Source organism: Megalobrama amblycephala, linkage group LG17 (assembly GCF_018812025.1).
Source record: "Megalobrama amblycephala isolate DHTTF-2021 linkage group LG17, ASM1881202v1, whole genome shotgun sequence".
Lineage (NCBI taxonomy): Eukaryota > Metazoa > Chordata > Actinopteri > Cypriniformes > Xenocyprididae > Megalobrama > Megalobrama amblycephala.
The window spans coordinates 29162919-29182619 of NC_063060.1; the positions used below are offsets into that span (position 1 = coordinate 29162919).

At 39.0% G+C, this 19701-nt stretch overlaps 2 protein-coding genes across 3 annotated transcripts in view; one reads left to right on the top strand and one right to left on the bottom strand.

Moving 5' to 3' along the window:
* On the top strand, positions 1 to 6947 carry prg4a (proteoglycan 4a). 2 transcript variants are annotated; one of them, XM_048162262.1, is made up of 14 exons: positions 1 to 151; positions 232 to 351; positions 1316 to 1429; positions 1623 to 1676; positions 1835 to 1930; positions 2208 to 2273; positions 2806 to 2919; positions 4133 to 4390; positions 4643 to 4729; positions 4816 to 4955; positions 5042 to 5198; positions 5284 to 5391; positions 5992 to 6120; positions 6327 to 6947. In XM_048162262.1, exons 1-14 carry the CDS (start codon positions 13 to 15, stop codon positions 6431 to 6433), a joined length of 1689 nt encoding a protein of 562 aa, XP_048018219.1. In that variant the 5' UTR covers positions 1 to 12; the 3' UTR covers positions 6434 to 6947. The 2 variants fall into 2 exon arrangements, with proteins under 2 accessions (XP_048018219.1, XP_048018220.1); XM_048162263.1 differs by lacking the exon at positions 1835 to 1930.
* tpra (translocated promoter region a, nuclear basket protein) overlaps positions 6466 to 19701 on the bottom strand; it is a 26527-nt gene continuing 13291 nt past the window's right edge. Inside the window, 26 exon segments of the mRNA XM_048162261.1 lie at positions 6466 to 6722; positions 7057 to 7152; positions 7317 to 7426; positions 7505 to 7664; positions 7763 to 7861; positions 9131 to 9240; positions 9328 to 9419; positions 9510 to 9581; positions 9707 to 9894; positions 10092 to 10182; positions 11096 to 11233; positions 11306 to 11506; positions 11604 to 11684; positions 12162 to 12319; positions 12609 to 12857; positions 12950 to 13140; positions 13233 to 13306; positions 13500 to 13696; positions 13927 to 14125; positions 15263 to 15409; positions 15516 to 15726; positions 15819 to 15949; positions 16134 to 16265; positions 16649 to 16786; positions 17040 to 17187; positions 17823 to 18013. Of these exon segments, the coding sequence (XP_048018218.1) occupies positions 6664 to 6722; positions 7057 to 7152; positions 7317 to 7426; positions 7505 to 7664; positions 7763 to 7861; positions 9131 to 9240; positions 9328 to 9419; positions 9510 to 9581; positions 9707 to 9894; positions 10092 to 10182; positions 11096 to 11233; positions 11306 to 11506; positions 11604 to 11684; positions 12162 to 12319; positions 12609 to 12857; positions 12950 to 13140; positions 13233 to 13306; positions 13500 to 13696; positions 13927 to 14125; positions 15263 to 15409; positions 15516 to 15726; positions 15819 to 15949; positions 16134 to 16265; positions 16649 to 16786; positions 17040 to 17187; positions 17823 to 18013 (3663 nt within the window). The 3' untranslated portion in view covers positions 6466 to 6663.

Here is a 19701-nt window from a genome sequence, read left to right on the forward strand (position 1 = left end):
TCAAAAACTGTAATGTTTCCACACTTTTATACTGTAGGTGTTTTTATCAGTGTGCAGTCTGCTCTATTGACGGTCACCATGCCTGGATCCGCTCTGGTTTCGTCTCTCCTGGCACTGGCCTGTGTTCTCCTGCCACTGTGTGCTGCTCAAGGTGAGGCGCATCCTTTCTGGATTGGTCCGTCTTGGTTCTGGTGAGGTCTGGTTAATTGCAGCTTGTGTTGTTGTGTGCAGGCAGCTGTGTGGGCAGATGTGGCGAGCCACAGTTCAACCGCGGACAGATGTGTAACTGTGACTACAACTGTTTTGTCCACGGCGAATGCTGCAAGGATTTTGATGACGTCTGCACCGCCAGTAAGACCCTCACAATAAAGTTCCTACTCATTATTTTTTTATTAGGCTAATAATTATTTATTTTTAAAAGCTGAATAGGACAATATTCAAAATGATATAAAATTAGAAATGCATGCTGGGATGTTTTTTAACACCTTTAAAGGAGTTCAAATGTAGCCTAGGCTAATACGCTGGAGTTTGTTTATCCTTGTGTTTTGTTTTGCTTTTCTTTCTTTTTTTAAATTTTTATTTATTCATTTAGACTATTTATAGCTAGGCAACGTCGGTTCTGTGAGTTTCTCCAATTTTAAACCTTCACCGAATTATTTTCTTTAATTATTCCCAGGTGAAAAAAATACTAGGCTATAGTAATTTATAGTAAATACTATAGTGTTTTTGAACCATGCTATAGGAAATTGTAGTACACTGTATATATTATAGTATTTACAACACTTTGTTAATGAATGCTGCAGCATACTGTAATATTAATTATAGTGAACTGATCAACTGTAATTAGTTTTTACTAGGCTACAGTAAACTGTAGTGTATTGTAGTATAATATACCCTATAGATTAAAGAAAACTTAGTACAGTATTGGGTGACGTAATTTGTTTATATTAGGCCTACTATAGTTGTTATATTACCACAGCAACTATAGAATTACCACAACAAATTAATTCAAGTACTTTACTATAGTATGGTTCAAAAACACTATAGTATTTACTATAAATTACTATAGTATTTTTTCACCTTGGCTTTTAATAAATTAATTATGTAAATCCTGACATCCCTGAATCCCTTTTTTAATTGAACAGTTTATTGAACCTTTAGAAAAAATGTAAAAGAATTATGAAGTTATGTGTTTTAGATTTTTATGGCCAATTTAATGGCCAATATACGATATAGTGAGAATATGGAGCTCATACTCGAAAAGGAAAAAACACCTCAGTTTTACAGGGTTAAAATTGTTATGTGTAATTGGCAGGTGACTCCTGCAGGGGTCGCTGTGGTGAGCCGTTCCGCCGCGGGAGACAGTGTGAGTGCGATTCAGACTGTGTGCTGCACAACACATGCTGCCCTGACTACAGTCGACAGTGTGGTATGCTTCTTCTTTACAATAGGACAGGGGTTTTACAGACCCAGGGACCCCCAACACTACCTAACTATATGCTACCTAAGATTACATTTATTCAAACTGTCAGAAATGGCATGGATATTTTGAAAATTTAGCTATATATCATCTGCACTGACCAGTTTTATTTTAGTTTTGACTTTATTCTTATTTTCATCAGATGCTTTCTCCAATTTGCAAGCTGCAAGAAGCTCAAAACCAAACAAACCAACAGGTACTATTTATTTATTTATTTTTTTGTGTGTTATTGTGACCTTTTTATCAGCTCGAGGGACCACTTTAGAGCTGAATGGCTTTATATACCGTAAACTCAGGAAAAGGTCATTCCCTTAAGCTGCAACATGTTAGACATAAAGCCAAAATTGTCTTCAGTCCCTCCCAAGACCAAAACACCAAAGATGCCTGATCTGAAGCCCCTCAGAGCCCCCAAGAAGCCTTCAGATAGCAAGAGTGAGGAGGAAGGTACAGGTAAGTTTAATCTGCAGAGATAAATCGCAAAGACAGACTGTATCTCACAGACTTCAGGTAACTGGACAGGATTCAAATCAACCCAATATAATGAGAAAATTGAGAATTGTTTACTCACACAAAAGTTGGGACCAGAAGATAAAACAAGGCATATTAGTTAGCAACAGTGGTTACTACAGCAATACGGACAAGATCACCAATGGTGGGCCCGGCTCTCATTTTATATTAACTTCAGATTGGATAAGGACAAAGTGTATTTTTATGTTCTGTTTTTCAGATTATACTGAGGAGTGTATGGCAGTATGTCTCGCAGCTCAGCAAAGCCCAGATCTCATGAGAGATGGTAAGTTCAGAAAGCAGATTGGAAGCAGACTTACATGGTTTACTGGTGTTCAGTGCCTTTATTACATATATTTTATACATGCACACACAAACGTGAGATTTTTTGGTAAGATTTTTTTTTTTTTTTTTTGAAAGAAGTCTCTTATGTTTGCCAGTGCTGAATTTATTTGATCAAAAATACAGTGAAAACAGTAATATTATGAGATATCATTACATTTTAAATAACTGTTTTAATATATTTTAAAATGTACTTTATTCCTGAGCAGAATTTTCAGCATCATTACTCCAGCCTTCATTGTCACATGATCCTTCAGAAATCATTCTAATATGCCATTTTGCTGCTCAAGAAACATTTCATATTATTATCAAAGTTGAAATCAGTTGTGCTGCTTAATAATTTTGTGGAAACCTTTTTTCAGGGTTCTTGAATAAAAAGGAAGTTAAAAAAACAGCATTTATTTTAAATAGTCTGTAACATTTGTAATATTATAAATGTCTTAACTGTCACATTATGTATATGTATTTTTTGTCAGGGACTAGAATAAATAACTTTATGGCTCCATCTGAAGATCCATCACTTCCTGCTGGTGGCCCTTCGCCCCAGGACATCGGCCTCTATGCTCCTCTGACACCCTCTGACATACCAGGTAACAGCTTAAAGGGTTAGTTCACCCAAAAATGAAAATTCTGTCATTTATTACTCACCCTCATGCCGTTCCACACCCGTAAGACCTTCATTAATCTTCGGAACACAAATTAAGATATTTGAAATCCGATGGCTCCGTGAGGCCTCCATAGGAGCAATGTACACTTCCTCTCTCAAGATCCATAAAGGTACTAAAAACATATTTAAATCGGTTCATGTGAGTACAGTGGTTCAATATTAATATTATAAAGCGACGAGAATATTTTTGGAGCGCCAAAAAAAACTAAATAACGACTTATTTAGTGATGGACGATTTCAAAATAATGCGTCATGAAGCATCGAAGCACAAATGAATCAGTGTGTCGAATCATGATTCAGATCGCGTGTCAAACTGCCAACGGCTGAAATCACGTGACTTTGGCGCTCCGAACAGCAGATTCGATACACTGATTCATTTGTGCTCCGATGTTTCCTGAAGCATTATTTTGAAATCGACCATCACTAAATAAGTCGTTATTTAGTTTTTTTTTTTGGGTGCACCAAAAATATTCTCGTTGCTTTATAATATTAATATTGAACCACTGTACTCACACGAACCGATTTAAATATGTTTTTAGCACCTTTATGGATCTTGAGAGAGGAAGTGTACATTGCTCCCTATGGAGGCCTCACGGAGCCATCGGATTTCAAGTAAAATATCTTAATTTGTGTTCCGAAGATTAATGAAGGTCTTACGGGTGTGGAACGGCACGAGGGTGAGTGGTGAGGGTGCAAGGTATGTGTAAACTTATGACCTCTCTGCTCTCTACACATAAAGGCTATTCTGACAAACAACAAATAATAATTTTTACATAATTTTTTAAAGCTTTTATTTATTTACATGATTTGTCATCCATGACCATGTATCAATGTATGTCTATGAATGGCCCGAGTGCTTGGAGGCACAATTATGAGAGAGATGACATTTGCTCATATTATTGTAATAGTAAACGTTCTGAGAAGCTATGAGACATGAAGTGATCGGAATCCTCAGAAAACGTTTCCATGATGAGAGACAGATGGAAAGCCGGCACATCGGATGAATGAAGCATACTAAAAAAATAGACCACACAATGTCTCTAATTTTGTGCATGTAACAATATTGTGGGAGGCTGATTCCTCGGCCCTGATTTGATAATCACAATATTAACTAATCTACATATATGCCCTCACAGGTATTGGTTCCAACCCATCTGGGTTCCCTCTGCCATCCGGGATCCTTCTGCCAGAATCCGGTCCTGCTCCTGCAGCTGGGCCACTACAGGCAGGGGGTCCTTCCTCTGGGAATCTCCTAACCCTCCCTGTGCAGGTCTCCCTCTCAATCAGCGAACAAGGTGACGGGCCATCCAGTGGACCTGCCTCTGGTTCAGGTAGACCCAACACTCTTGCAGACATCGCCCAGGCCTTGGCAACCAGCAGCCCTGTAGGAGCTGGTATGTTACTTTTGTAATACTTATGAATTTGTTCACATCCCTGAAATTAACACTGATATATGAAAACAATTTGAAATTAGTTGTTATAAGTATTCATTTTTTTTTTCCCTTTATTATGGCATAATTTATATTATCTTATAAATTATACTGTCATTATTTCATGTTATATACTTCTGGTTATATATCAGTTAATTAGAAATAAATTAAATCTGAATATATTTAAAACATTAATCTCTGTTTTTTTTTTTTAAGATGCAAACTCAGACCCTGATCTCTGCAGCGGCCTTGTCATCGATGGAATGGTAACTCTCTTCAACGGCACCATCATAGTTTTCAGAGGTAAAATTTCTCTATATATTCTGTTGCATATTGTGCAATTTTTTCTCCCTAAAGATACTAATTAAGCAAAGTGCTTTCCATCTCAGGTCACTTCTTTTGGCTGCTGAACCCCAAGACCAAGAGGATCGGTCCTGCTCGTAAAATCACTGAAGAACTGGGCATCCCGTCTCCCATTGACACGGCCTTCACACGCTGCAACTGCCAGGGCAAGACCTACATCATTAAGGTACTGAAGAACACAGAAAAGAGTCACTAAATGTGTTTTCAACCCTTAAAAAAAAAACACTGAGTTGTACATGTTCCTTCACTAAGGGTGACAACTACTGGAGTTTTGAGAATGGTGTTAAGGAGCCTGGATATCCCAGATCGGTGTCCCAGGACTTTGGTGGGCTCACAGGGGAGATCACTGCTGCTCTGCCAGTCCCAGCCACCAGAAAGAAGCCAGAGTCTGTGTACTTCTTCAAGAAAGGTGCTTTTGACCTCCTATGTTTGATCAGCATTGTTAGAAATAACTAAAATGAGAGTATAAATCATAATTTTAATTTTCTAATCAGGAGGTACAATTCAGAAATTCTCTTATCCACCTGGAAGTGGACCAACTTGCAGCGGAAAGAGATCCAAAAATTCAGTCTACGCCAAGATCCGCCGTGCCAGACAAGCAGGTGCTCTGAATTTTTTAATGCTAAATTGAGGTATTTGAAGTCAACTGTCTTAAAGGGATACTTACACTCAAATGAAAATTCTCATTACTTACTCACCCTCAAGCTGTTCAAAACCTGTATGAGTTTCTTTCTTCTTTTGAACACAAAAGAAGGTATTTTAAAGAATGTTGGTAACCAGACAGTTGACGGCACCCTTTAACTTCTATAGTAGGAAAAAAAAAAAAAAAATACCATGGAAGTCAATGGGTGCCGTTAACAGAAGAAAAAAAAATAATAACAACTGATCAGTGTTATTTTAGTATTATTTATATGCTACTATAGTATGTACTTTGAATTTAACTTTTATATTTTCAGTTTAGTCATTTCATGCGCCCTTTGTAATTTGTTTTATTTTTTTTTTAAATGTAGTACTTCAGCTTAAACTTGTTTTATTTTAGTTAGTTGCATAGACAACATTTCTAATTTTATTTACATTTTCTAAGTTTAATTTCAGATTACAATTAATATTATTTTTTAAACTACTAGTTTTAGTTAATGATGACAACACTGCAAACAAATAAATACAACCTCAAAAGTCATTTAATACAACTCATTTGACAGAGATCCAGTTGTCAGGGGAGATCAACATCAAACTCAAAATGAAGGGCTTCCCGACCCCTGTGACATCAGCTATGTCCATGCCCAACCCCAAGAAGCCTGATGGTTTTGATTACTTTGTTTTCTCTTGGCGTAAGTGACAATATTTTATCTTGCAACAGACAAAAAGTATTACCTGTGTGTTTAGAAGTCGACGCAGTTTGTGAAAAGATTAAAAAATTTACAATACGTTACTGATCTCATCTCAGTGCTTTACAGCACTTCAGTCATATCACAGTTTCTTTGAATCAATACATTAATCATTATTTATGTAATAACACAATCTCTGTAATTTACAGCTAAAGTCTTCAACGTCAAGATAAGCGGTGAGCTGCCTGCTTTGTCAGCCCCTGTCAGCCATTCCTCTCAGCAGAATGACATCAGCAAGTGGCTCAACTGTGCCTGAAAAGCCAGCACTAAACAAACACCACCACCAGCTGCATGGCGAGAAAGATTCTCCATTTATTAGCAAAACATTTGAACAGAGTCAGGATGATTACTCACAAAATATAAAACAACAAATCTAACCAACATTGAAACAAAACATTAAGTAAAACAGCAGTAGGCTGATTCTGGGTGCTTTGTAGAGTCGTTCATGGGCTTGTGATCAGAGTTTCTGCTGGGCAGACGCTGGGTTTAGATGGGAGTGCCTCTGTTGAGTCCTCGACCCCGGCCTCCACGAGGAAAATCAATACCTGCAGGATAACATTGAGATACCACATTGGATGTAACTCTTTAAACTAAGTGAAGATTTTTTATAAATTACATTCCTTCTTAAAAACAAATTCTACATAAGAAACATCCAAAAATCAAATTTTATACAAACTGTTGATTAACGTCCTGACAAATAAAAAGCTTCTGTACACATTTCAGTTAACCTTTGCTTCAATAAAATAAGAAAAGCTTTAAAAAAAAAAAAACAGTCTGTGTGGTGTTACTATATGTGAGAGAGTGTGAGTAATGATGTAGAGTGTATGAGTAAGAGGGTGAATGTATGAGAGACAGATGAGTGAGTAATGGGGTCCTAACCTCTCCTGATGAGCTGGTTCCTCCGGGGCAGCTGGTGCTGAGGAAGGAGTCGGCTTGCAGGCTTGGCCTGACCAGTACTGGTGCTAGTGCTGGTATCTAAAAAGACAAGAAAAGTTTTTTTTTTTTTTTACTATAGTAACTACATGTAACAAGGACAATGTTAAAAAAAAAAAAAAAAAAAAAGTTACCAATAGATTTTTTTAAATGAACAGATCTGGGGGAAAAAAAACTGAAAGAAACGAGTATGAAATGGTGTGTACCTGCGGAGCTGGATGTGGGCTCTTGACTAGTGGAGGGCAGGCTGGCATCATCAAGCGGCTGAGTGGACTCCAGCTCCGACTGGCCCTCTAGACACGCCTCACTACTCGCCCTGTACACAGATAACACAATTACTACAACTCCACTGAAACGTTCAGAGGTAAACCAATAAACTGTCTTGAGTGCCCACCCTTCACTCTCAGCCTCGGCCACAAAGACATCATCTCCATCATCTCCCGGGACAGCTTCCCCAGGGGTGGTCAGACTGCCGGTGGATGTGCTCACCATGGGAACCGACTGAGAGGCTGTCTCCGACACATCAGAGGGGTGACTCTCTGTGAACACCGTCACTGTCCAGACAAATGAAAGTGGGAGGAGAATGGTTAGGTTTGACTTACCAGTCATATATCAACCAAACAAACATAACCTGACTTCCCCAGCTGCTCACCTGGAGCAGCCACTTGTAGAGGGGTGGTGGGAACACTCCTTCCTCCAGATTCTTCATCGTGAGCAGGCAGGAAGAGAGGACATTCATACATGCCTAACCCTGCAGAAGACAGACAGCCTCTTAATTTTATGTGGCCCACATTACAGTAAGAATGCAGGGTCTTACACTGCGGTCACATCAATTATAGTACTTGCCAGAACTATCAATTACTAAATATCTAACAATTAAAAAAATACAATACAATTTTCAAGTTGGAAACTCTTAATTTTATGAAAGCTCCGACTTATTCCATTTGACACCATGTAAAAACTCAAGAAAACCGAATGTTTTGCTTTCATTAAAGCAATACATGATTTATTTAGCATTATGGTAACATGCTGGTAGCAGTGGTAACATTTTACTGTATGGTTCTGTTAACTAGATGCATATTGTACACCAGATGATATTTAAGATTATTTAATTAATTGCATCTAATATTGAACATTTAATTTTGCATTCTCATTTTCCCTTTTTTTAACATTTAAATTGTTTTTGCCATAATCTAACAATCATTAAATATCTTTAAAAACACTAATTCATACATATGTGTAATGTAATATATTCATAATATTAACATATGACATTTTACAGCATTTATTGATCATGGTTTAAGTTCATTTATAATTATACTGTTCATAATTCACACATGCTAGTTTACAATCCATTAAAAATGGTGTATAACAATGTATTCAATGTTAAAATGTACACTACTGCTCAAAAGTTTGGGGTAAGTACGATTTGAAAAGTGACAGTAAAGACATTTATAATGTTACATAAGACTTCCACTTCAAATAAATTATGTGCTTTTGAACTTTCTATTAAAGAATCCGTTCCAAAAAGAAAAATGATCAGTTTCCACAAAATATTAAGCAGCAAAAGCATTTAACAATGATAAGAAATGTTTCTTGAGCACCAAATCAGCATATTAGAATGATTTCTGAAGGATCATGTGCCACTGAAGACTGAAGTAATGATGCTGACAGCTTTGCTATCACAAGAATAAATTAAATTTTAAAATATTTTAAAATAGAAAACATTTTAAATTGTAATAATATTTTAACTGTATTCATAATATAGCCTTGGTGAGCCTTCTTTCAAATGCAATCCAAAATCTTAGACCCCAAAATGTTGAACGATAATGTATTAATAAATAAAAATAATATATTAATAAATACTGTAAAAATATTGTTCAGAGTTTCCACAGAAACTAATGCTTGGGACCAAAGGACATTAACGGCTCTAAAACAGAATCTCCAGGTAGTCATCTTGTAATCGAGGTCATTTCGAAACAAGGTGAATGCATCATTACTGTGTCGTGCTGGTGCTCACCTCCATGTGTGGCCAGATGGCTCAAGTCAGAATGAGAGGAGCTGGCCTGAGGCATCATGTCCTCAGGAGGGCCGAAACGGAAACGAGGAACTCCGGCCACCTGAGGGGAACTGAGATTGAGAGATGCATCATTAAATGAGGTGGTTAATGATGTGTCCCTTCTTGCAATAAAAGAGTGAAAAGCTGTTGTGACTCACTGAATGGCCTCTGCAAAGCCGTCTGTGCGGTGTGGCACAACAAGGGTGGGAGTGCTGGGAACCATTCTGTCATCATCATCAAAGAAGTGTTGCTGTAGGAACCAAAATACTGATGGTCAGAAACTCAGAAGCCCTAAAGGCGCAGATTGTTTACATTGGTTTTACGAACAAAGTTCACTCACCATGCTTCCGATTCCAGGCGTGAGCTGGGGCGCACGACTCATTGAGGGCCGTCTGCTCTGTCCTGGCTGCCTCTGTGGAAAAGAATAGTAGTCATCAAAATGATTTAACAAAGAAATGGAAGTATGGAAATTATGTAGTGACCAAAAAAATACTAATCAAACCTTTTATATTTTATGTAATGGTTTGTCATCCATACCTGCATGATGGGCGGTCCAAGCTCAGGGATGGGGTGGATGTTGAGACGTGGAGGTGGGGTGTGATGCGGTCTCCGGGGGGATTGGGGCAGCCGTGGTCCCAAGCAGGAGGTGGTGGTGCTGGGGACTGGCTGGTGCTCTCTCACAGGCTCAGCAGGAAAAGCCTCCAAGGTGCTGACACTAGCTTCACCTGTGAACACAGAGGAAAGTTATTCAGATTCTGATTAACTGTCACTTATACTTAAAAGGGGCCGTATTCTACACTTTCATACAAAAAAAGGTTATGCAACTGTGGGATTACAAATTTAAGAATCTGTTTAATATGTGCTGATCCTATGTCCTGACATAACATCACATGAAAAATGTGGTGTGTATGTGTTTTTGTACCACTGCTCTGAGAGTCCGCTTGCTTCTGGATTGACCCAGATGCTTCTTGACTCTCTTCATTGTCAATGCCTGGATCAGCTGCCCCACCACCCTGCCAACACACCAAATACCACATCAAACCACCATATCACGCTAAACAGTTAATCTCACAAGATAGGGCTGCACAATTGTTTGTGTCAAATGCTGCGATTGCACAGCTTTTCAGTGAAGCACGGCTCAATGATCAGTAGTAAATACTGCTCCATCTGAAAGCCAGAGGGCGCTCTTGCACAGAAACTCTAAATATGCCCCACAGAAGTAGATATAATGTCATTGCAGGAAATCCCTATGGGCATCATACTATTGCTGTAGCTGAATAAACAGAAGATTGAAACACTTTGATTGATTAAACATGACTAATAAACACACACAACTACAACAATACATGGTTTATCAGAGTTCTTCAAGTCTTCTTGGGTACTTTCATGATAATAAAGTATATTTATCCTTCCATGCTAATTGACATAGCCTTTATCTCTGTATAGAATACTATAAAATAATGTGTTGTGTGCCTTATTCTGTGTAAGAAGCCACATCATCTCACAGAAGGATGTTTTCAAATACTCAGTTGATGTTATGAAGTGAGTTTGGAGTAAAAACATGTCATTAAATGTCTTTTGTTGGACAAGAGGTTCATAAATGCTTCTCATGTTTGGAAAGATGTTTGACGCACTGTTTTTTTAAATGCAAGTTATAAGTGACTCAAACTCGCAGTGCTGTCAGACGGAGTAGCATTTACTACTGATCACAGAGCCATGCTTCAATGACAAGCTGCGCATAAAAAGATAATCGTAGCCTTTGCCATTTCACAATCGCACTAAGCCAAATCAGTTTAAGGGTGATTTTGTGTTAATTGTAATTTATTGTGTAGCCCTATCACTATAAGAATAAAAGATTCAAAGTAAATTAGGATCATCTACTAGCAAACAACAGTAAAGCAACTTGAACGTAAAAGTAGGCGTCACCTCTGCCTCATCCCCCTCATAGGCCTCATTGGCATCTGCACTCCCACTGCCTTCATTACTCTCCTCTGCTGCTTCTGCCATCTCTCCATCACCATCTTCATCTTCATCATCTTCAGCATCATCATCATCATCTTCATACTGCTGGAAGAAAGGAAGGTTAATACATGTTGCTAATTACATAGTTTCTGCTTCTCTGAGAAACACACTGACCTGTCCAGGCTCCTCCTGCTCCTCCTCTTCCTCCTCAGTGCCACTATCTGTTTCTATGATGATGACGTCATGCTTATACTCCTCGGATGAGTCCTGTCCGCTGATCTGAGACTCGGATGGTTGGGACTCACTCACCTGATCCATTGGGACAGACTGAGACAAAGATTCTTCATCTCCCTCTGCTAATACGGGATATGCTTCCTGTGAGCGATGAACAGATATGATCAGTGCACTGGTTGTTCAATGTTGGGATGAACGGTTACAATTCTGCTGTTACTAAGAGATAAATGGCAGGTACCTCACTGGCATCAGAAGGTTGCTGGACTTCTCCTGAAGCTTCACCCATAGCATCATTACTCTCCTCAGTACCTGAAGCATCCTGCAAAAAGAGCATGGTGGGATGACGTATAAATCTAAAGAGTCCATTTTCCTTGGCCGATGCACTATAAATACACAAGCAAGTTTGCAAAGACTGGTAATTAAATTATACAAACAGACAACATCTTTCTATCAGATTGCCATTGCTGGCTGCAAGCAACATACAGTGTGACCAGTGTATTGGATTTGAAAGTTAATGAGCAGATTTTTTTTTTCCTCCTAATGCAGTCGAAAACTGATGACATGTTTTTCTCCCCTGGGTCAGTTGGCCCATAACACAGTAAGTGTTGCAATGTACAATTTGTTTGCCTACAAAAAAATTATGGATTTTTTTTTTAATTATACATCTCTTTCTGGGTCAAAACTGATGCAAAAGGGTGTTAATTATCTGTCTCACAATCAGTTTTTATCAGTCTGACAAATTTCTTGATAAATAACACAAGTAACTTCCACAAGGTGTCAGGAGACAGGTACATACACTGCTCACCTCCAGGCCCACTCTTCTTATGATGCGGATCTTCTTATTGATGGGTGGGTGGGTCGGGTCGTCCGTTGTGGTGTCGGTCACCTCAGTGGAGCTCTCCTGCTCTTCCTCTCGCACTCGCTTGGGCACAGATGAGCCTGCTGTTGCTGACACTGACAGAAGAACGATATGTTAGGAAGAAACCTCATATTAATAAAAGAGGAGGTAGGGGGATTCTAGGGGGTCAGTGACAAAGTTCTGAGAAAATGTGTGAAAGATCTAAAATAATAATGTAAATAATTACCAAATTAAATATTTATAATATCACACTTACCATTTTGGCTCTTATTATTTAGTTAATAGTTAACATTATTTCTGACCAAAAAGTCCAAAAAGCAATGTTGTTTCAATATTAGGAACATGTAAATAAATGTTGACTTTAAATATCATGGTCCTTTGTACCTGTACCAAAGACAGCAGTGGAAGTGGACGGCCTCTCCATCTGTGAGCTATGTACTGCCTCCATAATGGTCGTTGCTGATTCCTGACTTGCCTGCTGCTGAGTGGGCTGGACGAAAGCGGTGGCTTGGTTCTGCTGCAGGCTGAGTATTGGCTGTGTGGTCTGTATGTTAGGGCTGGTGGAACGTACTGAGCCACTGGTGCTGCCAAAGACAGTCACATGCTCAAGTGGACCCTCTATGGACTGCAGAGCTGATGGGACAAACCATTGACAATTTACAAATTATGCATTAATAAAAAAAAAAATCATATCAGTTTTCATGAAGCCTGACCTCGAGCCATACCTTCCTGCGTTTCAACCTGTGTGGTGGGCATGACTGTGGCTGTGGGCGTGGTTACAGGAGCGGGGGTTACCATTGGGCGAATGCTTGCCCTCGGGGTGGACTTGCTCCCTGCAATTGGCGAAGGCTTGCTGGGGGTGGCAGCAACTGGTGTGGGCTTGATGTTAGCGGTGGGTGGCTCGGATGTACTGGCACTGTTAATAGATGAAATGTCGAAAGACAATACTGAACATCACTGGAATGAAAGATGCATCCTCTTGAATTTCAGCTCTAAATGGAGCATTACCTTCCTCTGTCAGTAGTAGGTGTGGGTTTGAGAGTGATCTGTCGAGGATCTGATGACCTCTGTGCTTCTTGAACCTGGAAAAGATCACAAATGTTGATCAATAAAGGACAAATACTTTAACTCAGAAATAAAGCCCAGGATGTATCTTGTCAGATACATAATAGTTAAAAACCAACAAATAAAATAATATAAAGACATTTACGTAGTATTTCTACATATCTGTTAGAGTAAACATGGGCAGTGAGTGCAGCGTTTGTGGTACTGTACCTTGCTCTGGCCTGGCTCCTGAGCTTCATCTCTCTGTTCTCCGTGTCTTTCCTGTTGCTCACGGAGTTCCCTCAGCTCTCTCTCCAGCCGGTTCAACCGGCCTTCATACTGTGACTTGAGTGCACTCATCCTCACCTCCAGCTCCTCTCTCTGTTGCTTCAGCTCCTCGTTCTCTTTCACCAGCTGCTCCTTTGCACCTAAAACACACACATGCACATTTTAATTTAAAATAGAGGCTTCTATTGTACCTAAAACTGTGCTTGTCAAACCAAGGGATCTTTATATTGTACAAAAGTTTGGGGTCTGAAATGCCAAAAATGGATCTTTGTCTTGTAAATAATGGTCATGATTTGCTAGATGGACTAAACTGCTTTTGTAAGAATATCTGTAGGATTAATGTGCTTGTAATGTGTTCTGGTTTACTAACTGTTGAGCTGGTTGATCTTCTGCTTGGCACCCATGAAAGCTTTCTTGGTCTTCTCCTCTTTATCAGCGATCTGCTGTCGGAGCTGCTCCTCCAGGTTACCCTTCTCCTGTAGCTCTGCTCTCAAACGGTTGAGCTCTGGCTGCACCTGTGCCAGCTGCTCCTGCAAGCTCTTCACCTCTGCTTCACGCTCCTGCACCGTCTGCACCCAAACATCACCACATATACGTTTTGAATACGCCACTGGCAGACTCATTGAGTTTGTTCACCTCATCGCTTTTATGAAGTGACCACGCACTTCATATGCAACAATAAAGGAGGATGCAAGAACACCGTCCTACTCAAACTCTTTTCCACAAAGGCTACTATAGACCAACAAAAACACACTTCACACTTCACCGTCTCAAAAGTTAATGAACAAACAACACTTCATTACTCTCTCACTTCCTGGATTAAAAGGTTTTATTACCATTTTATAACATGAGCCAAACCAGAGAAGCCCACAATGGCAATGTTTGTAATTGTATACTGTGTACTTTTACAGCACTGGACGTCCCAGTGAACTGAGGGATTATACAATGTGGGTCTGTAAAAGTAATCATTGTGTGGAAGCTTTAAAGTGTTAGTTCAACCAAAAATGAAAATTCTGTCTTTAATTACTCACCCTCATGTCGTTCCGACTACAGTGGTTCACAGTGGTGCACAAAAAGTACTCTCGTCTCCTTGTGCATATTTCTGAGCCTTGAAAGTGGTAATTAAATTACTGTTTATGGAGGGGTCAGGGAGCTCTCGGATTTAATCAAAAATATCCTAATTTGTGTTCTGAAGATGAATGAAGGTCTTACGAGTTTGGAACGACATGAGGGTGAGTACTTAAGTGAATTTTCATTTTTGGTTGAACTAACCCATTAATTGTTTAATTTGTACGTTGGAGCGTTTCAATAAAGATTTTAATCTAATGCAGACATAAAAGGTTAGTTCAGCCAAAAATGAAACATTTAATTTAGGCTTTTAATTCACATATAAATATTGATCATTACACATACAAAGAGCACACGGAAAACAGAAGCTCAAACATGCTTGCTAGAGATGCGAGAATCAATGAGGTTTGCTCTTGGGGTAAAGTATGGCTGAGCTTCCATTTACCATATTTGATATCCAATTTGTAAGTGCATTAATGTTTATATGTGCATAAAATCCTAAATTAATTTTCCTAAGTTAAATTTCTCTTCAGAAGACTTGGACTTCTGCTCGGTTTGTATGCATTACTACTGCAATGTCTTTATAAACTTTTTTAGACTCAATTGTCAGAGCAGCACACCAAGCCTTAAATTAGTACCTTCTGTATGCTTTCCAGCTGAGTTTCCAGCTCTGAGGACCTGTTCTGTGACTGACTCAATGAACTCTTCAGGTTCTGAATCTCCTGCACCGAGGCCTGACGGTCTTCCTGCTCCTGTGCTGGCTTAGAAGCAGCCTCTGCCACCATCTGTCAGAGAGATGTGATGGACTCATATTAATTTAAGACATTTTCAATGGTTAAATTGGTTTAAAAGGAAATAATTAAAAATGATAACCATATGTTCTGGTGGTACCTTATCATGCTGTTCTTTGAGCTCTTCGAACTGGGTTTTGTAACGACGGCCTATCTTCTTGACCTGTGTGATAGTTTTGAGTTTCTCCTGGATGTCCAGGGTCTTTGCCTCCAGCTCCTTCTTCAGATTATCTCTTTCAGTGGTGACCTTTCCAAGGCTATCCTGCAGGTTCTGCACCTGGCTCTGAGCTGTAGTAATTGAAGCTTGGCTCCTGTTTGGTAGGTAGAGAATGAAGACTGCTCGGTTAAAACAAACAAACCTCACATTTTAAAAAGTTATGATTCAATCAAACTGCACACTGACCTGGCCACCTCATTCTTGAGTTTCCCTGTCTCCTCTGTGAGCTGCTGGATGCGTTTGAGATGGGCCTCTCTCTCAGAATTCAGCTTCTTACTTTCCTCCTGATCGGTGTCCTTCTGCTGACTCAGCAGTTGCTGCACGACCAGTAAAATTACAGAGTTAGATACTGAGAACCACAATACTGATCAAGTTTAGTCATGTTTGACTGAATAAAACTGACCTAACACACTGGTATTTCATAAAATATTCATGTACATGTCATATACATGTTTCATTCAATATACAGAAGTTCATGTATAAGCAATGAGATCCAAAGACCTGTGTGCGGGCTTTCAACCGCTTGACATCGTCCTCCAGGAGTTTCTTCTCAGCCTGCAACATGCCACTCTTCTCACTCAGCTCAGCATTGGAGTCCAGTAGGGGCTTGATGTCTGCTTCCAGCTTGCGCATCTACAACATGACCATCCAAATCTGATAAGTCATTTAAGCAAATATACAATATACACCGATATACCAGTAATTACACATCAATCAATATTAAAACCTACAGTTAAGCTAATCTGACTTCATTACTAATGGGGAGTAATGTTTTATGAATAATTGATTTGTTTTATAACAGCTACAGGACACTGAACTAGATTTTTGCTGTCATGACAACACTGCTTATTAAAGTCTCTAATTATCTATAAACAATTACCTTGTTTCCTAAAATGACATTATTTTAACATTATTTTAAATTACCTATAAAGACAGATGATGATCACTTTAGCTAATGAATAAGGCAGGAAATGGTCTTAATGAGTGATGTACACAGTGTGATCTTAAGGTCTTGCCTTGGCCTTAGTCTGCTGTAGTTCATGCTCCAGTCTGTTCTTCTCATTCTTCAGCATCTTGTTGGTCTCGGTCAGAGCACTCATACTCTCCATCCGCTTCATCATGTCTTCCTTCTGTGTCAAGGTCTTTGTTGTCACCTGTAGATCGAGATGTTAACTGATTGCAGCGTATGTTTTGAAGTGAAGTGTTAACTTTCTTTGATGTTAAAGGCTTTCTCTTGAGTCAACTAAATATGGAGCAACAACTAAATAAAAAAATAACAAAATAACATTGGGAAAATAACATTGGCTCAACCGATGGCATGAGTCTCTAATGGGACTAACTGTTTGTCAAACCAATAGCAGATGGAGAGAAAGTTTGGGAAAACTTTTTGAAAACACTTTTTAGGACCTGTAGCTTTTCTCTCTCTGCATTCAGGCTGTCCTGTAGTTCCTTCAGTTCTCCCTCTAGGTACTCCATGCGCTGTTTATAGCGCAGGGTCTCCACCTCCGCCACTTCCAACCGGGTCTCAGCAATCTCCTTCTCCCGCCGTACAAACCTGTTGGGTATGAGAGGCCACATCATTACGATCCCTTTCTTGTGTAACACTTTAAGGCATTTTAAAGGGTTAGTTCACCCAAAAATGAAAATTCTGTCATTTATTACTTACCCTACTTACCCCGTTCCACACCCTTAAGACCTTCGTTAATCTTCGAATCTGCTGTTCGGAGAACCAAAGTCACGTGATTTCAGCCGTTGGCAGTTTGACACGCGATCTGAATCATGATTCGATACACTGATTCTTTGTGCTCCGATGCTTCATGAAGCAGTGTTTTGAAATCCGCCATCACTAAATAAGTTGTTATTTTGTTGTTTTTGGCGCTCCAAAATATTCTCGCTGCTTTATAATAATAATATTGAACCACTGTACTCACATGAACTGATTTAAATATGTTTTTAGTACCTTTATAGATCTTGAGAGAGGAAGTGTCATTGCTCCCTATGTAGGCCTCACTGAGTTTTCGGATTTCAACTAAAATATCTTAATTTGTGTTCCGAAGATTAACGAAGGTCTTACGGGTGTGGAACGGCCTGAGGGTAAGTAATAAATGACAGAATTTTCATTTTTGGGTGAACTAACCCTTTAACAGCATGTCATGCTTCAAAGGGGTCACGTTGCCAAGGGGTTTTTACCTAAGGATGTCCAGGATCTGCTCATGAGACTTGCCCTCCTCGTTCAGAGAGATGTTCAGACTGCTCTCTCTAGCAGTCTGTTGCTGGGTGGAGGCAGTTTTCTTGCTGCTCAGATTCTCCATCTGCTCATGGAGCATGGTGTTCTGCTTCTGCAGCTCCTCGGCTCTCTTCTGCTCTTTAGAAAGTTCTTCCTGAGGAGAAAAATATAGGAAGTCAACCAAGTTAATAGCTCTACAAAGGACAGTCCACCCAAAAATTAAAATTCTATCATCATTCATTCTAAACCTGTGTCACTTACTTTCTTGTGTGTAATACAAAAATAATATATTTTGAAGAATGCTGATAATTAAATAGTTTCAGATCCCATTGACTTCTATTGTATGGACAAATAATACAATTGAAGTCAATGAGAACTGAAACCGTTTGGTTATCAACATTCTTAAAAATATAATCTTTTGTGTTCAGCAGAAAAAATAAATGCATACAGGTTTGGAACGACATGAGGGTGAGTAAATGACGACAAATTTCTTTTTTGGTTTGACTGTCCCTTTAAATAAATTACCAAGAATTCACTTCAGCGGTTTACCAAACATTGCAATGATTATTCATGCATATAAAGTCAAGGCTAAATATAGCGGAAAGAAGCAATTAAGGGGTCAAGCACAAAAATGGCATGATGAGTTATGCAAGCATGTCTGGAAGCATTAGACCAACTGAAGCAATGAGTAATTCAAAACATTTTTAGATGTTTTTAGTCGAAACGGCTTAAAAATCATAAATACAATCACTAATAATGTGATTTAAATGTTTACGGACAGCAATTTTGACCAAATATGGCATGATTGGTATCATTGTTCTCAGTATGACTCAAGGAATCTATCAAGACCACTTTCATTAAATTACATAAAAATTAAATCAAAAGCTATTAGCATTTTATATATTATAATTTTTTTTTTTTTTTTTTTTTTTGTGGCCCACAAGTTGGCACTGTTCCGAAACTTCAGAGTACCTTAAAGGGATAGTTCACCCAAAAATGAAAATTTGATGTTTATCTGCTTACCCCCAGCGCATCCAAGATGTAGGTGACTTTGTTTCTTCAGTAGAATACAAATGATGATTTTTAACTCCAACCGTTGCCATCTGTCAGTCATATAATGTGGGTCAATGGGAACTTCTTTTATAAGAGTAAATAAAACTTGCTTAGACAAGTCCAAATTAAACCCTGCGGATCGTGACGACACATTGATGTCCTAAGACACGAAACGATCGGTTTGTGCGAGAAACCGAACAGTATTTATATCATTTTTTAAGTCTAATACACCACTATGTCCAACCGCGTTCAGCATTCGCTTAGTGAGGTTTGATCGTGCTCTGACAACGGAAGTGATGTCTCGCGCATATACTTCAATGAGTGCTAGACATCACTGCCGCTGTCAGAGCGCGATCAGACCTCACTAAGCGAATGCTGAACGCGGTTGGACATAGTGGTGTATTAGACTTAAAAAATGATATAAATACTGTTCGGTTTCTCGCACAAACCGATCGTTTCGTGTCTTTGGACATCAATGTGCCGTCACGAGCCGCAGGGTTTAATTTGGACTTGTCTATGCAAGTTTTATTTACTCTTATAGTAGAAGTTCCCATCCACTAGCATTATTTGACTGACAGACGGCAACGGTTGGAGTTAAAAATCATCATTTGTGTTTTACTGAAGAAACAAAGTCACCTACATCTTGGATGCGCTGGGGGTAAGCAGATAAACATCAAATTTTCATTTTTGGGTGAACTATCCCTTTAAGGGCATGGTCCAGAATTGGATAACACACACAGAGTTTTACGCATAAAATAAAGCATTTTACACCAAAATTCAAAATGACCA

Coding starts and splice junctions, on each gene's coding strand:
- prg4a (XM_048162262.1), top strand. CDS start 13: ATGTTTCCACACTTTTATACTGTAGGTGTTTTTATCAGTGTGCAGTCT. Junction 4,391..4,642: donor CAGCAGCCCTGTAGGAGCTG/GTATGTTACTTT, acceptor TTTTTTTTTAAG/ATGCAAACTCAGACCCTGAT. Junction 4,956..5,041: donor GCAAGACCTACATCATTAAG/GTACTGAAGAAC, acceptor TCCTTCACTAAG/GGTGACAACTACTGGAGTTT.